This window comes from Falco rusticolus, chromosome 6 (assembly GCF_015220075.1).
Source record: "Falco rusticolus isolate bFalRus1 chromosome 6, bFalRus1.pri, whole genome shotgun sequence".
In the NCBI taxonomy this organism is placed as follows: domain Eukaryota; kingdom Metazoa; phylum Chordata; class Aves; order Falconiformes; family Falconidae; genus Falco; species Falco rusticolus.
Genome location: NC_051192.1, coordinates 37688584 through 37712209, shown reverse-complemented (window position 1 = coordinate 37712209; position 23626 = coordinate 37688584). Strand labels below are relative to the sequence as shown.

General features: G+C 42.6%; 2 protein-coding genes across 9 annotated transcripts in view; one reads left to right on the top strand and one right to left on the bottom strand.

Annotated features, from left to right (window-relative positions):
* Window positions 1-16933, top strand: part of AHI1 (Abelson helper integration site 1) — a 119815-nt gene extending 102882 nt beyond the window's left edge. The window contains exon 26 of the transcript XR_005104909.1: window positions 14164-16933. The gene's annotated coding sequence lies outside the window, so the exon portion shown is untranslated. The remainder of the gene's footprint in view (window positions 1-14163) is intronic.
* Window positions 16934-20288: 3355 nt separating this feature from the next.
* Window positions 20289-23626, bottom strand: part of MYB (MYB proto-oncogene, transcription factor) — a 28910-nt gene continuing 25572 nt past the window's right edge. For all 8 annotated transcript variants that reach the window (XM_037391725.1, XM_037391729.1, XM_037391728.1 and 5 more), the window contains one exon: window positions 20289-21711. In XM_037391725.1, coding sequence (XP_037247622.1) covers window positions 21595-21711 — 117 coding nt within the window. In that variant the 3' untranslated portion in view covers window positions 20289-21594. The remainder of the gene's footprint in view (window positions 21712-23626) is intronic.

The following is a 23626-nucleotide window of genomic DNA, read 5'->3' as shown; positions in this document are numbered from 1 at the left end:
TCTGGTTGTTGGTCAGGTTCTGTGTTGAAGGACGGTGACCCATATAGACATGGTCTGAGGTACAATTTCCTGATGGGCTTGTGCTATCATCTAGCAACAGTTTGATTCTGTTTGCTTTATCAGGAGGACTAATATTTTTGACAATGCTTAGCATTCACTGGAATTTTTTCATGCCAACAAAACAGGAGGCAATACAGGACTAGTAATGCTGATGGTCAGGTCACACAGGTCACCAACAAAGGTGTCTCCTGAGCCATGAAAAACTAAGGATCCCTTTCAGCCTAAAGGTACTTACTGGGCCTGCCACCAAAGATGATAAACCTAATGTTTAGCTCAGGTTGCTTATTCTAAGAAGAAGTTTTGTACAGAGAGGAAAGAGTGACTGGTTCAGCACACTGAGGTCGACACACTGGTCAAACACTTCAAGGTTTGGCCTTCTTGTAAGCTGAGGTTGCTTCACTGAGTCATTTGAACTCTACCAGTTTCCCACACTGAGAGCAGCACTGTAACATCTGTGAATGTTTGAGGGTATCTTTTTCTCTTTTTTTCTGGTTTTGTTCCTTTTTTGAATGTGTGGTATTGGGAACTTATCTCTGTATCATTGAAGAAACCTGTTCCTAATTTGTTTGAACTGTTAGTATCTTTTTCTGGAACACTGCCGTCTTTTCCTAGAGCTAGAATCAGCTAAGTTTAGGTACCTGCTTTTTTAGGACCTGACAATGGACCGACACAGCTTCCAGATTTGAAGATGCATGTATTTGTGCCTGAAACTGTAGCTGAACAGTGGTTAACCTCACTTGCAGAGTTCCTTTGTGACTTGGAGTTTTTTGGCAGGAGTACATCTTGCAGGGTCAGGTTGAATCTTACAAGTTCAGTAAGAGTTTAGTGTAGTGAGAAAGAAAAGGGGAAAAAAAAAAAAAAAAAAGAGGATTTGCTTGTCATTTGAACCTGTGCAAAACCAGTGAAGGGCTCGAGCAGCGCACTGGTAGTCTCTCCGCTGCACGGTGCAGCAGTGTGGAAAACAGGCCCTGCTATATGCAGATTTGTAAGCAGTGGCAAATGTCACACAGGATTAAGGGCTCCTGGAAGGACACGCAATTTGTGGTGCTGCTCCCATTCTCCCTCCCAGCCACCCTCGGTTCCCTGCTGGCCTCCCGCCTCCTCTGTAAAACTCCAGCTGAAATGGAGAAATGGGATGGGTGGCAGCATGCCAGATGCCCGGCATCAAACGCCACTTATCTCACTGACGGACACCCTGCCATCCATCCCCGGTGTGACTCGCTTCTTCATGCGCTCATGCCTCGTGTAACTCAAAAAAATTACTCACTGCTGGACAAATTTGTGCAAATACTGATATAGCTGCCTTGTTGTGTATCGGCCCTTTTGAAGGTTGGCTGCTTTGTTTAGGTTGGTTGGCTGGTTATTTGCCACTATCATTCTAACTTCCTTTTGGCTAGAAAGGTGTGAGTAGAACTGGTTTTCGCTGCTTCTGTCCTAAGGTGCTGAAGTATCTGCTCTAGGATGAAAAGTGTTTGAAAATGCTTTGGGAAGTTAAATTTACAGTTGTGATGTGAAATCTTGGTGTTGTCTGAAAACCAAGAAAATAACTTATCAAAAGATGTTGAAATGATTATTTGTTTGTTTTGTTGGGTTTAATTTACAGCTGGTTTTGTGACTTTTAAGTAAAATCAGATTACTTAACTTTAATCTGAAAGTGCTGTATAAATACTCAAAGACCTAATTCATGAGCCTAAGTTACTTTTTATCAGTATTTACTAGAAAATACCAGCAGTGATCTTACAATAATTTTGAAAAAAATAGTAATTACATTGTCACAGGAAATGTTGACAATGTTGACAGTTTTTCACAGAGAACTTCTGTGTTCATTTAAAGACCATTTTTTAGGAAAAAATTTTGTATGTAAAACACTGATGTTGAATACTCGAATTAATTTGCTGCTTTGGCAGTATAACTGGTGTAAGTGAATAAGACTGCATAATAAGTGTGACAAATTTTTATTTCAGTGAGATTTTTGATAGTCTCATATTATTTTTTATAAGAAAAGGGGGGAAGTATGGTCTAGATGAAACTATGAAAAGGGAGTTGATGAATAACTAATTAAAAAAGAAAAGCTGCATTCAGAAAAGGGTTACCCAAGTTGAGTTATCATACTAGGGAGGTATTGCAAGTGAGGTCCCTGAGGTCAGTTCTCTGTCACTTCTATTCACTATTTCCATTAATGAGCTGGACGATGTAGTAGTATTTATAAAACTTGTGCGTGACACCAGGAATTTGCAGGCTCTTTGCAGGACGTGATCAGAGTTAAAAATTATTTAGGAAAATTGAAGTAATGGTGCAAATCAGTAAAACAGCAGCCAGTAAGATTTCAGTGAAGCAGGTGAACAAGGAACCAAAGGCAAAAACATAAAATGCCTTTTAAGTTTTGTTGCAGAAAAATGTTAAAGGTGGTAGGTTCAAACACAAACTAAGTGAATCAAAAACACACTATGTCTGTTTGAAAAAAAGGTCATGAGTGTTGATGTCAGCAGGGATGAAATGTGTATGAACAGAAGATGATTATTTCTTTCCAAGTTACACCGGTGAAGCGTCAGCAGGAATACTTTGCTTTAGTTTTGGGCACTGCATACTGAAACCTGTAAACAAACTGAAGAGGGTCCAGGGAATAGCAGTGGGGGTAACAAGAGATTTAAAAACCTATGAGGAATGTGCAAGGAATTGGATTTGTTAGTGCAGAAAAGAGATAAGGAATGGGAGACACGGTAGGAGTGCTTAACCACGCATAGTTTTTTACAGAGAGCAAGAGGTTAGGCAGTCCTGTTTGGTATGATCTATGTCCACGTGATTTTGTTACAAAAAAATGTCTACTATTTTTTCCTCTCTCTTGTGGACAGGCTTAGTTTTATCTGACAGCAGTGTGACAGAGCAAAAATAATTATTTCTGTGGCCATTTATATTAGATGGTCATATATTTCCTTTCTTGCTCTGTGTTATGCGTACTATTATTAGTTGCCTTTTTCTTCCTCTAAAATAGCATCTGCAAGACCCACTAGATCAGTGTTGGTGCTTAACAACCGTTCTTTGAGAAAAAAATGACAGTGAAAATGTTTTATTCATTATCTCCTCTGTCATAAATCTCTAACTGGAGCAAAAATCCTGACCCTGAATCTTTCTGCAGAACTCATGAGCCCATGGCTATCCAGTTTTAAACGTGCTGTTCCAATGATTTACAGCATAGCCTTGGGTGAATTGAACTCCACCTCAATTTCCCTGTCTTTAGCTGGAGATACTAATATTTCTCCTGCAGACAGCCTGAGACCTAATCAGTGTAAGACTGGCTTGACAATGTACAGTCCTCAAGTCCTTGTCTAGCAGAATCTTAAAAAATTAGCTGTCACATACCTATATGACTCAGTAAGTAGTTGGAAAATAGTCCATATTTATGGCGGGACTAAGTTTTGAGGACTTTTTTTAAAGTACTTTTGTAAACTTGGTTTTTCAGTCTTATGGCTTGGATGGGTGATTTTGATTTTCTTAATTTTGGGACTGGCAATATCAGGCATGAGATGAAAAATCTCTGAAAAAGGCCTTTGTTTGTAAGGGTGGATTATTTAGCCGTAGTTGGAGACTATAACTCATTACAATACACTCTCCCCTGGCAGCTATAATAGACTGTAGAGCAAGCCCCACTGGAGCTCCAAAAATCTGGGATGGGAGTCTGGCCAGAAAAACTCAAAGCCTTGAAGTATGTTCCATGGCAAGGAAAGAGAGGTTACTTTTCCCCTCAGGTTTCCTGCATTCATAAGTGATAATTACCATCAAAACAGAGAGAGAAGATAAATGCAGGATAAGCTGGCAAGGAAAGGACCCAAGTTGCTGTCCCCCACAAACAGGAATGCCTGCCTAGCATATAGGATGGTGTGCTGATTTGATAACAAAACAGAAATGCATTAAGAAGTAGTTGAGGAGGCTGTGCTTATGTTACAGTACGTGAGATAATAATGCTGTATCAAAAGATCAGGGGGTCGTGCTGCAATTTCAGTACATTTCAATTGTAAACACATCCTCATTAAGGAGTGGAAATATCTTTAGATTGAAATAGGATTAATAAAGGCTGTAGCCACTTCGGCTTTTAAAAAATGTGTGGCCTGATACTATGATAGGAGAAAAGAGTATTCCTGGTGGGTCCTGACCTACACACCTTCAGTTCATTAATTCAGTGAGCAATATGTTTAAACTGAAATAAATACCGCAGTCCAACTGGAGATGTCTCATTGCTGGAGAACTTGGCCTTTTTTCCTGTCCATTTTTCTTCTTTTGTGACCTCAGTCAGTGAATGGTTTGTAATGATCTCACATTTTTTCTCAACGGGAGAATCTCTCTCCACCACTCAGAATTAACACTATTCCTGTTCAGGAAATAATGTAGTCAGTGAATGCAACCATTTGGCGGAAAGGAGGGAAATAATAGTCAGGAAATTAACTACACCATGTTTTGGTTGGGTTATTTTCCCCAACCTTTCCCATTCCCGCAAACCCTCTCAAAGCACCAAACCTACTCCAAGCAGTCTGAGAAATCACTTTTTGCTTCCAAGTAAAATGTATTTGCTGCAGCTGTATTTCAGTTTTGTGCTGCATAGAGTACATATGGGTTTTGTGGCATATACGTGGAATAATCCCGCTAGCCATTAAAATAGTTTGGGGTTTGGTTTGAAATGACAGAAGGTGGGCATTCCTTCTAGAGGGGCTGCTGATGTACAGCTGGATGCATTCAGCGTCTTTTGTTGTCCGTAGTGTGTTGCAGGCTCGGCCCTGAGAGGGCTCCTCTGCTGCCTGCCCCAAAGTGCTGGAGCAGCTTTAGAGACAACTTCCATCCCACACTTCTTACCCAGGCTGAGCCCCTATTAACTTTAAAATGTGGAAATTCTGCAAGTATAAATATTTACATGCTTCATTGCTAAGCAAGCCTCGCTGAAGTCAGTGGGAGCTGCTGGGCTGACTGCTCTGGAATATCTTAACAAGGACTCTGCTTCACCTCTGCCTGAGTTTTAGCTGCGGCTGCAGTGGCAGCCAGATTTTAGAGGGTCTAAATAAGAAAGGAGCCAAACAGGCTGGCCCCGAGTGTTGCCGGCTGCTTGCCCAGCTTTGTGCATGCACGGTGCTTCCTGGGTGCCCCTGGGGCGCTGCCCTTACCTGCTGCCCAGGGTGGCAGGGGGAAGGAGTAACTCCAGGCTCTGGCTTCTCAGCTGCTGGTACCTCGCATAAGGTCATGTTGACAGCGCCTATTGTTCTGAAGCAATTGAAGGGCATCCAAGTTTTGGCATCATTAGATTATTGCCATGGTGCTCGGGCTGCACAGCTCGGGCGGTACAATAATGGGGTTTTACTTTATGTTCAATCACTCTGAGCTGTTATCTGTGACTTTCATCTAGTCTCCATTAATGAAAGAACAAATCATGCCAGGGACTAAATAGATGTTTGACCATTCAAATATATGCAAAGTGATATGATGGATGAATGGGAGGAAGTTGTTTTGCAAACCTAGAATGCCATTTGCTGTGGAATTTCAATTTAACAGTGTGAATCCAGTTAAATCCTGAAATAGTAAACTTAAGAGCTCTTTACAGCCAGAGAGCAGGTTTTGTCATACTACATTACCAAGCTGTACTGCATTTCAGCTGAAGGCCCCTAATGACTGATATTTTTAAATCTCATTCCATTTTGTTAGAGGGTGATTATTTATTAATACTAAATATTAACAAGCTGCAAAGAGGGAAATAAACTACTCTCCATGATTTTGCTGATCAAAAAAACCAAACTTGAACCACTTATAAGGAAGATTCAGGTAAGACTTTGAGAAAGCATCACATTAAGAACAGAGAGGCCTGAAGAAACTGGGCATCTCAACCGCTGTGGATGTTCAAGAAGAGGTTAAACAAATCAATTGCAGGAATGCTTCTTAGGCTCGATGCTGCCTAAAAGCATGAGGATGAACATAATGACCTCTTGAGATGCCTTCCAAGTGTATTTTCTATTTTTATAGCAACAAAATGTCCAAGACTTGCTGTTGAAGTGTCTTGGCAAGGGAAATGCTTTCACTGAGTCTGCACGTGGCATCCTTCAAAGCAAAGGATACGGAAGGCACAACTGGCGCAGCCATGCAAGCTGAACTGCAGCACAGCCGACGATTGCCAAAGCATTGCATCATGGCCCAGCTTTCCAGCAGTTCCAGCCTGTGGGCAGGCTTCCACCGCTCGGGTCTGGAGGCATTGCTTTCCTTGATGCTGATCCTGAGAAGCAGAGTGGGCGGTTTCGCTGAAGGCCAGGAATGTGACTGCAGCTCAAGAATCCCCAACTCCAGGCTGGCAAGGTGTTCTGAGCTGGCTTGTTTGGAGTGAATCAGGTAGGGCTCAGCAGCTCTGACATCAGTGCTGAACTCCTGCTGTACCAGCACAACTGAGCATTTCCCCCCTTGCAGCCTACCCTGTCCTTTTTGTCCCAGACTTACTCATTACTCTTTGTTTACCAAAACTGCCTTATTTGCAGCTGCAGAGGCTTTGGTGGTTCTGAGTTTAGGTTTTGTCACAGCTGCAAAGCAGCTGCACAGCATCCTTCCAAACTCTCCACCATGGAAACTGAGGCACAGAAAGAATGAAAGCGGAAGGCTTGGAAGAGTAGCAGAGAAAGGCAGCGAGCATCTCCCTTATTTTTATTTTATAATCCTGTCTCTCCTCCTAACATGGTCATGCCAAATAATGAGGGTAAGAACAAGCCCAGATGTTGCCTGTTTGACCTTTATCCTTCTGTCCTGCCATCACATGGCTTTTAGTGATTGGTAGGTAGGAAGCTGTCTGTGTTCGTGACAAATCAGAGACCTGCTTAAGTAATTCAAGTTGCTATGGAAAAACTGATGCTGCGGGGGAAAGTAACTTGGACCAAATACACTTTCTGCAAGGGAAGAAACTTTTGTGCTAGTGAGGTTACACGTGTGCTCATCATGTGATTGGAGAGGGAAAAAAAGGCTGGTGCATTTTGTGTGAGCCATGCTGAGCTATCAGGTGACTGGGGCAAGAGGCAAGGATCTTTCCCCCTCTGCGGCCACGGTGAGCCTGTCCCTGGAGTGCTGGAGGTATTTGGAACAGCTCTGCCAACGGGAGACTGCCATGGAGGCTGTCAGAGAACTAAATATACCTTGGTTAATGACAGCCATTTAGCTAGAGAGGACATGACAATGAGCTAAATATTCAGAACGCACAAATAATAACAACAGAATTTTCTTTTTAATGGAAGAGGTATAAATAGCAGGAATGAGATGAAAATGAGAAGCAAAACTAGGCTACTTGTAAATGGAAAAATCCTAACATTGGGATTGTGGGATCATCTCCTCAGGGCAGAGGTGGAACCCCATAGACTAGGACTTGAACAACCAGACAGAGAAGGAGCACGAGGCACCACATTGCAGAGAACAGTCCTGCCTTTTGCACGGATGATTTGGATTTCACCTGGCTGCTTTGAGGATGAAAGTTAAAAGTCGTAAGGCTCTTTGGCCACCACTTCTCCTTGAGGATCTGAAGGAATGTTTAATGTTGACAGCTCAGCCGAGCTGCAGCTTTGGGAGTTCTTATCTATCCTCAAATTCTTATCTTTAGTTTCAGTTGTTTATATTTCCTGACTTCCTGTCTACAGTGCTTATCCAAGTTTATTGTTCAGTTTTACTATTCCTTGTTTAACAACTGCTCCTTTACGCTCAGAAGTTGGCAGTGCTTCAGCCGTGGGTGATTTCTTTATCTTCACCAGCTCATTCAGGTGTTACAAGTAACATGCTAACCTTGGACCAGTCTCAATAATCCCAGGATGCAAAGTTTCCCCACACCTCTGCTGTTTCTTTTTTACGTTTGAAATTTGTGGCACAGTTCTGGACTAGACATGATTATTGCATTTCTGCACAGGTGTAATTTTATGCTTGGGTGCCAGGGTGGTGGGGTTTTTGGTGTTTTTTTCTCTGATCCCTTCTAGGCAAGAAAAGGGTTAATTAGTCTCAGTAAAACATTGACAGTCACTAGGGACTGCTTCGACTGAGATGAAAAACAAGACTGCACCTGTATGCTGGCAATTTCAGATAGATCCTGGTCAACTATTTTCCTCTAGCACTTTGTTCTACCAGCTGCCTCGGTGCTTTGGATGCAGGTGGAAGAATGGACTTTGCTATCTATAAAAAAATTTAATGGTGAAGACGAACTTCCGCCTCACGTCCCCGGGGATCGAAGTTATTGCATTGCCACACAACACGGCAGAGCACGGAACAGGCAGCCTGTGCCTTGCCACCGCATGGAGGGCTCGCCTCCAAAGAAATAGATTGAGATTTTTCCCTCCCTTCTTTCTTTGCTTTAATTCCCCCTGGCTTTTTTTTTTTTTTTTTTTTTTTGCCTTTTTTTTTTTTTCTTTTGAAAGAGATAATGAATGCATGGAAGGAATCCCAAACTGAGTGACCATAGGCAGAAGGGACAAGCCACCACTGTATAACACATACCATCCAATATCATTAGTGTAGTTCCCGGACAGAGGAGTTGTAGCTCTTCCAATAATCCAATGCAAGGCAAAGGATTGCTCGGGAGCTCTAATGGTACAGCTTGATGTATGCTCACAAAAGAAGTTCTCACAGAGACCCTATAGATTTATGTCATAATGTGCTAGTGTATGATGAAAATAAATAGTCCCACCTGCCCGTGACAGTACCTTCATTGCCCATCGTGGAGCAGCAGATAGAGCACGGACTCTTTGAAGGGGCAAGATCTATCCTCACTACAATATAATACTATTAATAAACCTTGTACCAGCAAATTCTGCCTGACACAATGGGAACTTCCTGGGCTTGTGTTACACTGTCATACAATAAGGCTCTCCTTGACATTTTTGACTGCTGTTGTGATAGAAATAAACAATAGTTTAATGGCAGTGTTAAGAGCTGAGATATTTAAGTTATTTTAGTGGAACATAAGACTTGTAGGATAACAGTCTCCATGAAAGGACTTTTAGCAGGGGAAAAAACCCAAAATATCCAACAGCAAAGTTAAAGAGCTGTGCACTGTTTGTGTGGGCTTTGAAAATACTGTCAGAAGCAAAAGACATCTGATTTTTTCCGTCTTTTTTCAATGATATGAACAGATGCTTAATTTAGGTTGTTTTCTAAGGTGGTTGTTTTACATCACTGCTCTACAAACCCACGCCTTCAAAGTGCCATAAAAAGAGGAAAAAATACAGACGTTACTAAATGGAGATTAGTGAATTAGAGCAGCTGAAAGTAACCTGCATGCACATTGCAATGAAGTGTGTGGGGGCTTTGGAGGAGGTAGCTGTTTTGGTTTGGTTTTTTAATTTTATTTTGAGCTGCCTGTGACCTTCTAATGCTAATCTGTCTTTAAGCAGTGTATATTGCACATAAATATGTGCATAACACAGGTAGCTGGCTGCAACACAACATTTGGTATTAAGGAGAATTAACAAAATCTCACGTGTAAAGGCATGCAGTAGCCCAAAAAGGATGGCTTTCCCTCTTCATCACCACTGCAGAAAATACTTAGCTGCTTCACAGATAGATCTTACCTGTCTCTACAGCAACAGATACCGTGATCTGCTGTGTAAGGCAAAATATGGTAATAGTTGGACTGAGGATCTTGCCTGGTTTAGTATACATACGGTGTGCTCCTATGCGTCTGTGCTATTTAGACTTTCTAACGTGTAGTGTTAATGCCACATTTAACTTTGTGTGGAAAGGTCTTGCCAATACTCATTTTGCACCGCTAGTTTCACATGGAGTCATGAGACATCATTTTGTCCTGTGTGTCGTGTAATTAATGAATGCGCTTGTAGCTGTGATTGCATAAGGGTGCAAGTGAGATTTTGTTTTCTGCTACGGAGATAATCAAAGTCTGTAATATCTTTGCATTAGTTCACCTATTGGTCTAAGAAGCTGTATCAGGTAGTCTAATAAAAATATTGCTCTCCCTATAAACCTTGTCTTCTCTGTTGTAAATGAGTCACTTTGTGGAATAGCTGATGAGTACTTGCATGTTGCATGGTGCTTGAATAGGTTTCTGAACTTTCTGTCCACACTCTGCAATTTTATCTTTGGCAGAATATTGACATCATTAAGATAAATGACTCACTATTTCTCTTTGGTTTGGAGAATTACATGAAGCAGTTACAATGCTGTTTGTATGCCTCGTTACATCCAGATGTATTAGTAATAGCTAATTGTTGTCTTGCAGACAGGTTGAATTTAATGTAACGTTTACAGTCTGTGCTTTTTACCGTAGGTGCTATTTGTAAATAGGCAATTTGATGTTGTTGTGAGCACATTATTTGGCATAATTTCAAATTGTTCTGCAGCGCAGACATACATTTAGTGTAGGTGGCATAGTCTGTGTAAAATGGTGGAGCTGAAACCTGAAATACTTTAATCTGTCAGAAAAATAGTGGTAACTGAGGGAAGTGAATGCTGATCGCTTGTACAAATGAACAAGTTTTTACTTCCAAGGGGCTGAACCTGAAAGGTAAGTGTGATTTTTCTGGAGAAAACGTCCTTTTTAGATGTACAGAGTTTGGAGGGGCCAAATTAGTTGAGAAGGCCTGAGCTAAATGCCATGCTATTTTGCTGTTTTGCCTTTCACTTGTTAAACCTTTGGTTTTAGCCTGCATTGAATTTGCAGGGCTTGTACATGAGGGTGCGCTGGGAATGGCGTCAAATGGCATGTGTTTTGTAGTGCAAATGCAGAAATACTCTTGATAGACAGGTGGTATCAGACATGTCTGATGGTGATAAGAGGTTTGGTACTCCACTTACTGAGCTCGTTAATGGATTCCCTAGTTCATCCCTCTGTGCTCTGCACATTTTGGTCTCTCCTATGAAATATTAAGATTTTTTCTAGACAAAAATCCCAGGTCTACTAATGTCATCCTTGCCATGTCGAGAAATGAAAAATATTCAGTCCTGGATCCCTGCACAAACCTTTCCAAGACCTTTTTTGTATAATGGAATATCTAGTTAACTCATTGCAATAAAACTGTGTTCAGTAATAAACAAATCCATGGGAGCATATGACTAGCACAATGCTGAGTTCCAAAAGTAAAAAATACGTCATGAATCCTGACATTGACTTAAGATGAAGGGACTGCCATAGTTCTTGCAATACCTAAAATGAGATCAAGCAAAGGTGTTGCACTATTTTCCCTGCCAGAGGTTGATTTTGACTGTCAGAAGACAGTACTGAACAACTATTGCATTTTTTTCTTTCAGCAGTACTCACCTCTGAGGCTTTCCTTGGTGTGGGAAATGTATGTGAGTCTAAGTGACATGAAGCTGTATTTTCTTTCAGTCCCAAAGTATAGGGGTTTCTGAAGTACTGAAAGAGTATAGAAGGGCTGAAAGAGCATAGGTGGTTTCTGAAGAAGTTTCACAGATCTCATCCTTATCTTTGCTCTATCTGTAGTTCTCTTGTAGTGCTATTGAACTATTCCAGTAGCCTTAATATGTTTAGATATGAGTATGAGGAAAGAATGCTGATCCTCATGATGAACTAAGTGCCTAAAATATAAGTAACAGTGTGGTTAGTGAAGCTTTGCCTATATTAATATGCTTGTTCACTTTACCTGTGCTTAACTCAGAAGGGCATTCTGCATATCTGTTCAGTAAGGGCATTTGCATCTTTTCAATTACTCTGCTTGAATGTAAAGTGTTGGTGTAAAATATTGCCCATCTTTTGAATAATCAAAAGGTAAATTATCATTTAAAGTATAAATTAAATGATCATTAAGGCTTGGGAGCGCGGTACTTCAAAGTTAAAGGAGTCAGAATTGAGGTTCTCCATGCAATTAACTCACCCTCCCCTCACTCCCCACTTTTCTATATATGCATTATAATACTAATCTTAATTACAGAGTCACATTTATGTGTGTGCACACACTCATACGCACATTTACATCTGGCTCCTAGCCAGTAGTTCCCATTGCTTCCACCTTGCCTTTACACCCATCTTGCTCTATATCCCTCTGCGTTTGTGTTGGGTAACCTTCCTCCCATGTAGGCTCGGCAAGGGGCAGGAGAGGCCCCCTCTGAGGCAGAGGCAGCTGAGCCGATGTACTGACACCATGCTGGCCCTGATGGCGAGGAGCAGGGTCACAGATGGCCAGCTGCAGCCTCTGTGCCTCAAATGGGTGCTGTGTGCTGCCTGGGGGTCTGGAAGGAGCGGAGCTGCCAAACTGGAGTGCACCTCTGGTACTCCTGTGCCAAATTAAAGGCTGAGGGCTTGACTTGGTCAGATTAATGTGGATCTTCATAGGGATGAGAGTCACAACAACGCTCCCACTTCAAATTTCAAGTCCGTGATCCACAGCGTGGAGGCAGGACAGTTTTTTAATTGAAAGCAATGTGAAAATCTTTTAACTGGGTATCATGACTTAAGACCAAATGACAGTGGGGAGCCTAAATGGATTTTTAATCACAGGTATATGCAATGCAAAACAAAAAGTCAGTTAAAGTTCACGGCATCATGCTGGCAGCTATGCCAGCTAGGCCTACCAGGGCAAGGAGAAACTGGTTTTCCTCAGCCTCATTCTCAGAAAGGGCTGAACCGTTTTTGCTACAACTTTTTTTTTTTTCTTCGATGTTTCTCTTTATTTGCTTTCCAGTCTAGAGTGTGTGCTCTAGTCATTCTCCTACCTGTGGTTAGTGTTATTCAAAGAAGACACACTCTAACTGAAACTTTGAGTTCCCTGCAACTAATCCAGTACCACCTTGCTTGTCTGAGAATCCTGAAAATACTTAAAATAAACATGTTTTTCAAGGTGGACAGGGCTGCCTTTCTAAAACAAATGAGAACAAGAAAAAGAAATCTTACCTAAGAGTCTAGTTCTTCATCAGAAATTTGCATATGGCCAACTACCCTGAAGTGTGTTGATAATTTAAGTAAATATTTTTCTACTGAAGAACATTTGCCATACATTTTTTGCTGAATGTCAGCAGTTTTTCTGTGGAGAATGATTGTGCAAGGCACATATGAAGATGAAAATTGTCCACTTTTCCCTGTGTGTAGAAGGAACATGTGGCTGAAACATCATGCCTGGAGTACAAGTTCTGATTTTTTTCAAATCTTACCAGTAACTCACACAAGCCTAAAATAACCAGGGCTCAGACTATCCATGTTTTGTAATATTCTTAGCAGCTAGTAAGTAATCTGTGTGTGCTTTTTCACACAACCTTGAAAAATTGTGAAAAATAAAGATGTATAATAAATTACATCAGCCCCAGCAAAAATGTATCAATTGTGCAGCTCTGAAAGCCATGGATTCCCAGATACCCAAACCACGATGGGAGGCCAAACATTCACAGGATGTCCTGGAGCCCATGATTCTTTCAGCCAAACTTTCTAAATCCTCCTGAAGAAGATGGCTGCGACACAAGTTGACCAAGCATGTTGTCCGATCAGCATGGACAGCTGTGGCTTTAAACAATGACAGCCATTGTTAGGTCAATTTTAAAGTAGGTCCTTAAAGTTAATGTGATTATGCAAATGTTGCCCTAACTACCGTGGCTGTCTTATATCCTTCACAAATGACTGCATTGTCACTTTTCATTATGTGCATACAGTCCTGGTGGTTTGGTGGTATCATTGTATCTCTTGGAAATGGACCATGTAAAGGCCATTCACTGTTGGCACTGCATTGTGCTTTTCCCCAGGCAGACCAACCTTGACCCACAAATGAGGGTGGTAGGGATTTTCAGGCCGAAACCTGCGTGTGTTATTCACATGATTACTCCCATTGACTTGGCTGGAAACCCTTTCATCAGGCATGGAAGAATTAGGTTAAAACAGGGTTGTGAAATAAAGTCCAGTCTACTCTAAACTGCAGTGTATCTGGACAAACTTCCAAAAACCTAACTTCTAAGATAAGTGGATGTGTGTGAAATCACTTGCAACACAAATTCAAAAATCCATTATTCATTGGGGAAAGGAAAATGCCTTGGACAACTTCAGAGTATGTTTTTCTCCATAGTGTTGTTTTTTATTATTATTGTTGTTGTTTTTATCATCATCATCATCATCATCATTTATTTATTTGATTTTTATCATTAAATACCCTTTTACAGAAATCTGCGATCACAAATGAGGAAGCTGAGAGATCTCAGGATCCATGTGTTCTGGAAGGTGGCAGATTTCAGACGACTCATCAGTTGGTGGACATGACTGATTTCAGACTCTTGGTTGCATTGCTTTCAATGAAAACCAGTGACTTGCAGTTTCAGTTCTCATCACAGAGATGTTCTCACAGCAACCTCTTGTTTGGATCTTTTTTCTGAGCACAGAGTCTACGTTTGTCTGAATTCTGTCCTTTATGATTTTTTTCTTGTGGCCAAGAGTCTCCATGACCCAAGCACGACATACAGCCTGTGACAGATTCAGACTGCTTGTGGGATTTGGTCCCTCTCAGTAAAACATCTTTCCTTTATTTTTAATAGAATAAGTAAGTGTATATTTATAGAAATACATGGATATATTTGTATGCACTTAACATGAGTAAATGTAAAGGAAAATCACCTCCCAGAGAAGTCAATGCTTCTCCTTTGCTGACTTGCAGCAGCTCTCTAATGAACGCAAACTTCTTCAGGAGGTTGAAGGACTGGGAAACTGCAAGGGCAACACACTGTGTTGCTTGGTTGTGTTATTCCACATGCAACTTCTCATAACTTCCTCATCACTGTAGCACCTGAATGTTACTGCAGAACTCGGGTGACCTTTGCCAGCCTGTGTGCACAGCCAACAGAAACCTGTCAAGTCCAAACCTACCCATGTAGCAGCTGGGCTCTCTTTCTTACACAAAGCCTGGTTCTACTAGGAAGTTTGGATTGGGATATGAAAACCTGCTTCGGCATAGCATGCTGGAGCTGTGGCACACTCAGTATCAGCTTCAAGAGAGTACAGGAACATGTTTGGGACAGTGAGCCTTCTGGACAGCTTCCTGGGCTCTAGACAAAAGCGGATTTCTGTTATTGGAAATCCTTTGAAAAAAGTCAGTTATGGGTGTTAAAGAGGAAGGAAGAAGAGCTTGTACCACTCTGACAGGAAGGCAAACCAAGGTATCATTTAAAATTTCACATCCAATCCATTCAAGCTGTCACATAAAACCCTAGTTGCTCCATTGATCAATGGATGGTAACGGGAATTTTCTGGATGGCAGACAGCACAGCAAACCTCAGAAGTAACAACAAGGTGTGGTGGGATGCCCAGGAGCTTATTTTAATCCTCATATAAGAGAGTTGGCCGCTTAGCAATGCCTGTGGCAAAGTTGTGGGGCAGGTTCACTCCTCTTTGGTGGCAGTGGGGCTTTTTCTGAGATCCAAAGAGCACCTCTGCCAACTGGATGCAATGAGTCTGCACTAGGAAGTGATGGTTTTCAGAGTGGTGATGGAGGGGTGACTATCACATCGATTCTGTAGCTTATCACCGTATGAACTGCGTTTGTATTTGTTATGGGTTTTCTGTTAGAGGATGTGGCCCTAAATCAGAGGTTGGTGAGGAAAGGATTACTCTAACCTCTTTGATTAGAGAAAGTTAAAAGTGTGCCTGTGTGTCGGTGCTAGCACAAGAGGTGTCCCCTTGAGTTGCTGCTCCTGGGGCGGCACCATGGGACCTTCACAGGGCAGCAGAACTCGTCCCCATGCTGGGCAGGCGGGCAGCTGCCGAGAGGTTGCTGAAGCGGAATGTAACATGGCCCATTCTGCCCATTCCTGGTGGGCCTCCCAGCCTGGGGCAAACCACCTCCAGTGGAAGGCTTTTGTGCATGGATGGGGCTTGCCTGGAGGATGTTACTCGCGACACAATGAGAGCTTGCTTTTCAGTGAAGGTGATCCTGAAGCTGGGGGGTAACAAGCACCCTTGTGAGTGTGCGGGGGCCTCTCCTGAGTGGCAGGGGCCCATCAGCCATGGGCAGGGAAATGATCCATGTCCTGAGCCCTGAGGAAGCATGGGCTTGGGTTCACTGATCTCATTGAGACCAGTGGCTTTTTCCAATCAATTTTCAGCAGGGTTTGGGCCAGACCCCATCAGGGGTGCTTGCTTTGGTGAAATGGAGCTGAACCTGCAGAAGCAGCTATAAGGGCAGAGGGGATGGCCAAAAGGGTGAACAGAGAGCGAAAGAAAAGCCAAGTGTCATCTCTTTATTACTTCACTGATAGGTATTTCAGACCTTTGACTGCAGCAAACCATGGCTGTTTCTCTGTTTAATTCTGAGGTGCAGCGGGGCTTGGCTGGGCAGGTAGGAGCCATAACCCCCTGCAGATTTCCATTTCCCTGCCGGCAGCACAGGCTGGCAGCGCCTTTATCTACACAGGAAGGCTGAGACGGCACCTCTGAGGTCTCCGCCTTGAGCTCATAGGAAACACAGATACCAAAACCCCATCACTTAAATAGTCACGGCCTCCCTTCGCCTTCAGATAACTCCTGTGCTGGTGTACGCTGATGAGAGAGTTAATGAAGCATTAGAGGCAGTGCGGGCAGGAAAGCACACCTGCAGGCACCCTTTCAAGACTCTCTTGGGGCTGACTTTATCGGGAGGGTGACAGCAGGCTCGCAGCTGGCCCGGCAGGAACCGGGAGATGCAGAGGTGGTCTCTATGGTTAGTGTAGAAACCTGTCTGGGGAGAGCTTCCTGAAACTTTCTTCTTCGCCGTTTGCAAGGGTTTCTCTGACAGATGTGTGTACAGGGCGCATCTTGGAGCCGTAGCGATGAGTGGTAATTTAATCAAGTAGTAAAAGTTGTTTCCCCATGAAATGAAATTTCCTCGGGTGTGAGTCAAGCTAGTCTGTAAATGCGGATCCATGCAGTCTGAGAAGCGGAGGCTTTTTTAACAAAAAAAAAAAATAAATCAGCAACTGTTCTGATACTCAAATGGATTGGAAAAATGCCTTTTAGAAATATCATGTATCAAGAGGATTATGAAAACCCCAATAAACTGATCACAAATAATCTGTGGAAAAATAATAGCATTTTACAGCCCTTAGCAATGAGCTGTCTAACCACTGCCAGCTTGCTAACACGGCTGAAGGCAGAATTTGGACCCTTATGGTCTATCATCATTATCTCACCTGCATCCTTCACTGAGAGCAAAAAAAGTTACAAACCAGTTTATGCTGGTACCAGGGTCTGCAGTGAAGACTGCTGAGACATCGAAGTCAAGTTCAAAGCTAAGAGGCAAACAAAGGGGACAACTGCATTTGGTCAGGAAATACGACTTCTTTTTGAATTAAGACATTAGCCTGGTGATTGAAAGATGTGGCCAGTGTCTTTCCTTTGCCACCCAGGCAAAACCCCTTTATTGCTTCTGAGTAATGTCTGGGCTATCGATGGACTCTGCCCACGCTAAGGAGTAAGTAGACAAGCAACATGCAGACCAGTGCCTCAAAATCGTTCTTTCCTGAACAGAAATATTTTTAACATGCTCTTTTAAAAAAAAAAAAACAAACAAAAAAAACCAACAAACCAACCCAAAACATTTTAAATAGATTTCTAGGAACAAAGGGGGGTTCTGTCCTTTGCCACCACCCCTGTTTCAAATCAGGGCTGAGACAGAAATACAATTAAATGTGGCAGAAGTAACAGGAGGTGACGATTATGATGCTCCAGTCACAACCCTACAGAAACACCCTTTGCTTACGTGCCTGACTGTGTGGGCTTGAGGGAGGGCAGATTGCTGTTGCCTTAGCTGACCTGGATAAGGATCAAGATTGCAAATACTAAGAAAAAAACCTTTTCTTCTGGCTTTTTTGAAGGGTCACTGTGCTACAAGATATTTAATGCTGTGCTCTGTGCTTTACCCTCAGCAGACTTGTTATTTTGGCTCCTAACTCAAAAGTCCATCTCTTTCATTCAAGTTATAATGTTTTTTCCCAAACCAGTACAAGCTCTGGCACTTTTTCAGTTTAGGCTTACAGCTGTCACATAGGTCAGACCTGTGGGAGTTGAACCACTGGGACTTTCTGGCATAGAGAGCTGGAGAATTACAGGGTCTAGCTGGGAAATATCTCACATTCTGGTATTTTCCTTTATTTTTGCCCTGGCTCCTTTGCCTCTTCATTTTTAATTAGTGGCACATGCTGAAATGATAATTTAAATTCTTTTCAGAAATCAAAAGAATTCCCACCGACAACATTATTAAGTTATAATTACAGTGAAGAAAAAAGTTAATAGGAATTTGAGCCAAATATCTACTCTCCATTAAATGAGAACTTGACTGAACCTGTTTTCCCTTCGTTTTGGTAGGTTACTCTAGTTTTAAACCGGTCTGGGATGGCTTATACACCTGTGCAAAGGGCCACTGCAAGGCCAAATAGGCCACTACATGGACCTGCCTTGGGATAGGTCTTGCCTGACCAACGCATAGGACTTGGTCTGGACCTCTGAAAGAAAGATGTGTATTTCAGACAGTAAGCAGAGCGTGGTCACATGGCGATATTTGCATGAGAAACACATGCAGGAGGTGGCACTTTGTTGCGAAGGAAACTTAGTATTGGGGGGGGGGGGGGGGGGCGGAGAATAATCAGGTTCCTGGGCTACAGTGTTCAAACAAAGCCTCTTCCTTCACTCACGCTGAGCACCACATGCATGCAGAAACATATGCAAATCAGCCTTAATCTACTGAGTGTTTTGCATTTTCAATGAAATGAGAAAGAGGAAAAAGAAACATTTTCCTCTGTATTAGCTCTAAGTGTGCCCATCCACAAGACAATTATTGCAATGGTTTTGTATGTTAAAAATAGGTTTTAAAGCAATTGAAGGTATAGGAGAGAAAACCCCAGTCCTCACGCTAGGCACCTGCAGGGTGAGCCTCCACGGTTCCCGGCACTGATCCGCACCAGGCGCTAGATAATGATCTGTTTAAACTCAGCCACGCTAGGTGCAGTTACAGCTGGAGCCCTACAAGGCAAGAGCTTTGCTTTGAAGACCTGTTGTAAGCTTGGTGTTTCTTTTTCCCTTTTTTTTTTTTTCTCCTTTCTAAGCCGTAAGGCATTGCTTAAGCAATTTCCCTCTTCCCAAGTTGCACACCGAATCCCGCAGTCCTCCCTTGCATCTTGCACAAGCATTTTCATGGTGTGAGCCCGCAGCTTTTGCACAGGCAAGCGCTCCCGCAGACTTCCCCTTCTCTGTAATCCATACCCAGCGCTGGGGTCCTGCCTGCAGTAACTGCTGCAAAACCACCTCCGGGCTGACTCTACCCTGGCCCCCCAGCATTTGGTGAGAGCCTGAACTGCCTGTGGGGGTGATGGGAAACAGGCAAACGTGGAGGGGGCTGCTGCAAGCACCTGTCCCTTCTCACGCTGAAAGAGAAAAGCGCAAAGGCCTTTTTGCTCCTCCTTTTCTGTGCACTGCATGGGGCAAGGGATAGCATGTGCCTTCAGCTTGGAGGACTAGGCAGGCTGCTGGGGAAGGGGTAAAAAGGAGTAAAAGGTACCCAGGTACCCTTCGGGGCTCTCAGCCCATATGTGGCTACATACACTTGGAAATAGGCATTCCTTCCTTCATGGAGTGGAATTTTGCTTTCAAGAGGTCTGACTTTGAACTGCTTGCATTAACTTAAATTTTAGCAAACAATTTATTTTCAAGCTATTAAATAAAATGCAATTTTTTTCCTGGCAGGTTGCATCTTTTTTTAATTTTTGGCAATTGCTTTTACTGTCTAGCCTACCCAGGGCTGAACATCCTCAACATTTACACTGCATGAGGCTTTGCAGCTCTGCCCAATTATTTGCTGTGCAGTGTAACGCACCAGGGTTTCAAAGTACATTCTCACCTCTGGTTTCCTAAGACAAGCATGAAAAAATCTGTTCTACAGCGTAGGGACTCCAGAATATTTTGCTCTTATTCAATTGACGCCTGATCTGACGGTCTCAGATGAAAAATGCACTAGCCAGCATTATGGGAGAACAGCAGTTTTGCACAAAAGGAGCAATAAGCCTCCTGCCGGCTGACGCTGACCTGGACTTTGGTGTCACCAGAGATGTGCCTCGAGTCTACAACATGCTCAGTACTTACTGTTCTGTGCTGTGCTCCTTCCACTTCCTTAACAATCAGTGAGAACTGAGGATGCTGAAGCTGCCTACGGTGTGCAAAACAGTATTCCTTACTTATCTGAATGGGCTGGAAAAAAACCTTCTTGGCTTGACTGTTGCCTGTAACACCACTGCCAAAACACTAAAACAAGATTAAGAGGCCGTGCGGGTTTAAGTAAAAAAGAACACACTTTATTTATCTACAAGGCAGTACATTGTCGTATAAAAAATTAAGTGCAGATGAAGCTGCACCAAATGCTATTAAGGCAGCAAAGTCAGAGGCTGTTATAAAAAAAACCCAAACAATAAAAAAATAAAATAAAATCAGTGTTTTGCCATATCGATAAAGATTTGGTACGGCAGTATGAAGAACCATGTATTTTTAAGAACCTGATTTAGTACAAGACCCAAGTTAGGGAACAATTAGCTAGACGTGGAACAAAACAGACAACATGAACAAGACAGTGTTCTCCCAAACATATGAAGGTGCAATGCATGCTGTTACAAACCAATGAGAAACAAAACAACACATCCAGACAAAAAAGAAATCTCCCAGGAACAGTGTTCAAAAATATGGCTTATAAAAAAAGGGGAAAAAGTATAAATGATGTAAAAAAAATAAAATAAAAAAGTCTGAAATGCTAGTGCATAGTCAATTAGCTAACATCATTATTTTTCTTTCCATATAAAGCTCTACTGCTCCTTTTACACTAGCAGCATGTCTACACACTAAGGTCTGTAGCAGCAAAACACAGTATTCATTTGGCATTTACAAAATTAAATTACTGAATAAAAATATAATTTTTCTCATAAATCTATGTTTCATACAGTAATATTTTTTAAAGCAAGCTAATTACCCCCCCAAACAGAAACACACAATGTATAATGGTCTATAACCATAACAAAAAGAGTATTTCAACAGGCATGGATGTTTGAGCATTCATAATCTTGATCAGTTTTTCCCCTTTGCACAGACTGGTGTTTGTAGTAATGCTTTTTGCTTCAGTATTTTACACCAATGCATTTTGTTCAGTGATTTAAAATATATCTGTTTGAGTACCTGCTCTTTTATTATAAAAAAATTTTTAAAAAGACACAAACAAAACCCCACCCCTGGCTAGCACATCACTGAAATAACAATACTGGTGTATTAGGTCTGCCTGATCTCAAAAAGTACAAGAAAAAATTATTTTATTATAAGCCTGCACTTAAGATCATTAATTACTGATTCAAACTTAATACCTAATAATTTAGGCAAGTATCATTAAAAAAAAAAAATCCTCTTAAGTTGGGTGAAATCCAACAAGAATATATATGCTGAGTGACTAAATGCACTTTGTGCTGCTCCCAACTGTTGTACCACAACAAAGATAGGCTCTTCTCCCATTCATGAAGTTTTCACGCAGAGGAACAGGAATTTCCCAGTGGAGGTGAAGTGTTCTCAAAACCATAATGCTTCGCTGTCTGTCGACCCTTTCACATAACCAGAGTCCGGGTGGGGAAGGCGGCCATGTACTTGCGCGCCTGATCCGTCAGGGCCATCTGATCCTCGATCTTCCCGCAGGATGCCGACTCCCACGTGCTGTTCAGATGCTAAATTAGAAGCAGGCAGAGAGATTTGGGGTGAATGATATGTGATCTGTTCGTAGACCCTGCCGAAGCTGGGCCCGGTGCTCTTAAGTGTCACATGAACAGGCAGCAGGATGTTGTCCCATCTCCAGAGAAACTGGAATCTCAACACAACAGGCAAAAAAAAAATCACCCCCACTTCTCAGGTAGCAGCAGCAGGGTGGGCAGATCAGGTGCCCTGCAGAGGGGCATGCCACAAGAGCCAGGACCCAAACCTCCCCACTTCTCTCTCAAAGTGCCTTCTCTACAGGGCCATACCTTAGCTTTGCCTTTAATCCCTCCTTTCCGTGAAAGGTCCAAAAAGAGAATTTACTCGCAGGTGGACTTTACAGTCAACAGGGCACAGGCAGGCTAAAAGCCCAGAGTTGCAATGTTCAGTGCTATGACCACGCACAAATTCCTGTTGAACCTCCGTTCTAGAAATACAGCTGCTCTGCCCTTGTGTTCCCTAAACAAACCCGACAATCTTGACAGCCTGACCACAGCTAACAAAACCTCCTGCGCTTAGAGCTGCTTTCACCTGTGCGCAGCGATTAGCACATGCCCATTAGCAGAGCTCCTCCGGCAAAGGGGGGGGGCGGGCTGGTCCGCTACTCTCAGCAGAAACAGCATTTTAATTATCATGAAAGCCATTTCACTTCTTGTGGTATTTATGGAGGTTACAGACACCATTTAGTATAATGTTAAAATGAGATAAACGTATCTGCAGAGGGCTGTGCACACTGTATTTATTTACTCACTATATATGTGAGATGTTTCTCATTGCCTTGAGCTATAAACAGTAATGAAATTTCAAAGCTTCTGCAATTTACCAGTATACACACACATTTAAACACACTTTCCTTTTTTTTCCCCACTGAACTCTTTCACTTACTCTGCGTGTCTGCTTTTCCACAACGAGATATTCCCAAAGCCATGAATAAAACCTCTATTACCATATAGAGCTAGCTGTACTAATGCCCTGCATTACAAAAATGGACACAGCTGTCGTCAATGGAAAGCTGCCTGCCAGCAAGGGGATCCCACTACTGCTGAATATGGAGGTCTATGCCCAAGATCCACCAACAAAGACAAGTCAGGAGAAATCCTTCTCTATTTTCCTCTGCTTTCAACAAGGACAAAGATCTACATTGTGTAGCGAGATGGCCAAAACCTTCCCAACATCTGGGACACTGGGTGAAGCGAAATTAGTGGACTGCAAAACCACCTGCCAGGAGCAGAACTGTCCTGATGTGCCCGTGGCTCCTCATGTTGCTCCTTGTAGCTGCTAACTTTACAAGAGGATCCTTAAATTATTCTCTGGCCTAAATGTTTAGAGAATGCTCTTCTGACTGTAAACAGTGTTATCGAAGACATATGGATAGTAAAAGGCTAGGCAACATATGAAATAAAGATAATTTCTCATAATACGCCCTAATCAGGGCACTGGTACAAACACAGGGACCGAGGTTCCCTGCCTTGGAGTGCTTACAGTCTAAAAGGGACGAAACCAATGAGTAAGTAAGCAGCGTGGCCAAGATGAGGGCAAGCACGTTAATCCTCCGGAAACTTTAGCTGGGCTTCTCTGGAGACAGCTTTCTCCACTCTGTAGATGAGTTCTGGATATGGTCTCTGCTCCTGATGCCTTTTTGCAGGCAGAACTCTTGCTAAGCTTCAGTGGGAGTTCCTCGTGTGAAGGAGAACCAGGTCAGGCCTCAAATCATTACATTTCTGCAGCTTTTTGCAGGAAAGCTGCATCTGTGAAGTGAACAAACATGCCACACACCTCTTTTCTAAAGTGGTTCTACCTGGGCTGGCTGTACACCTCATGCTGTGGCTCAGCCCTAGGGCACACTCCACAGCCAAAAAGCAGGTGTGACATACTTTCTGCATGCCGCAG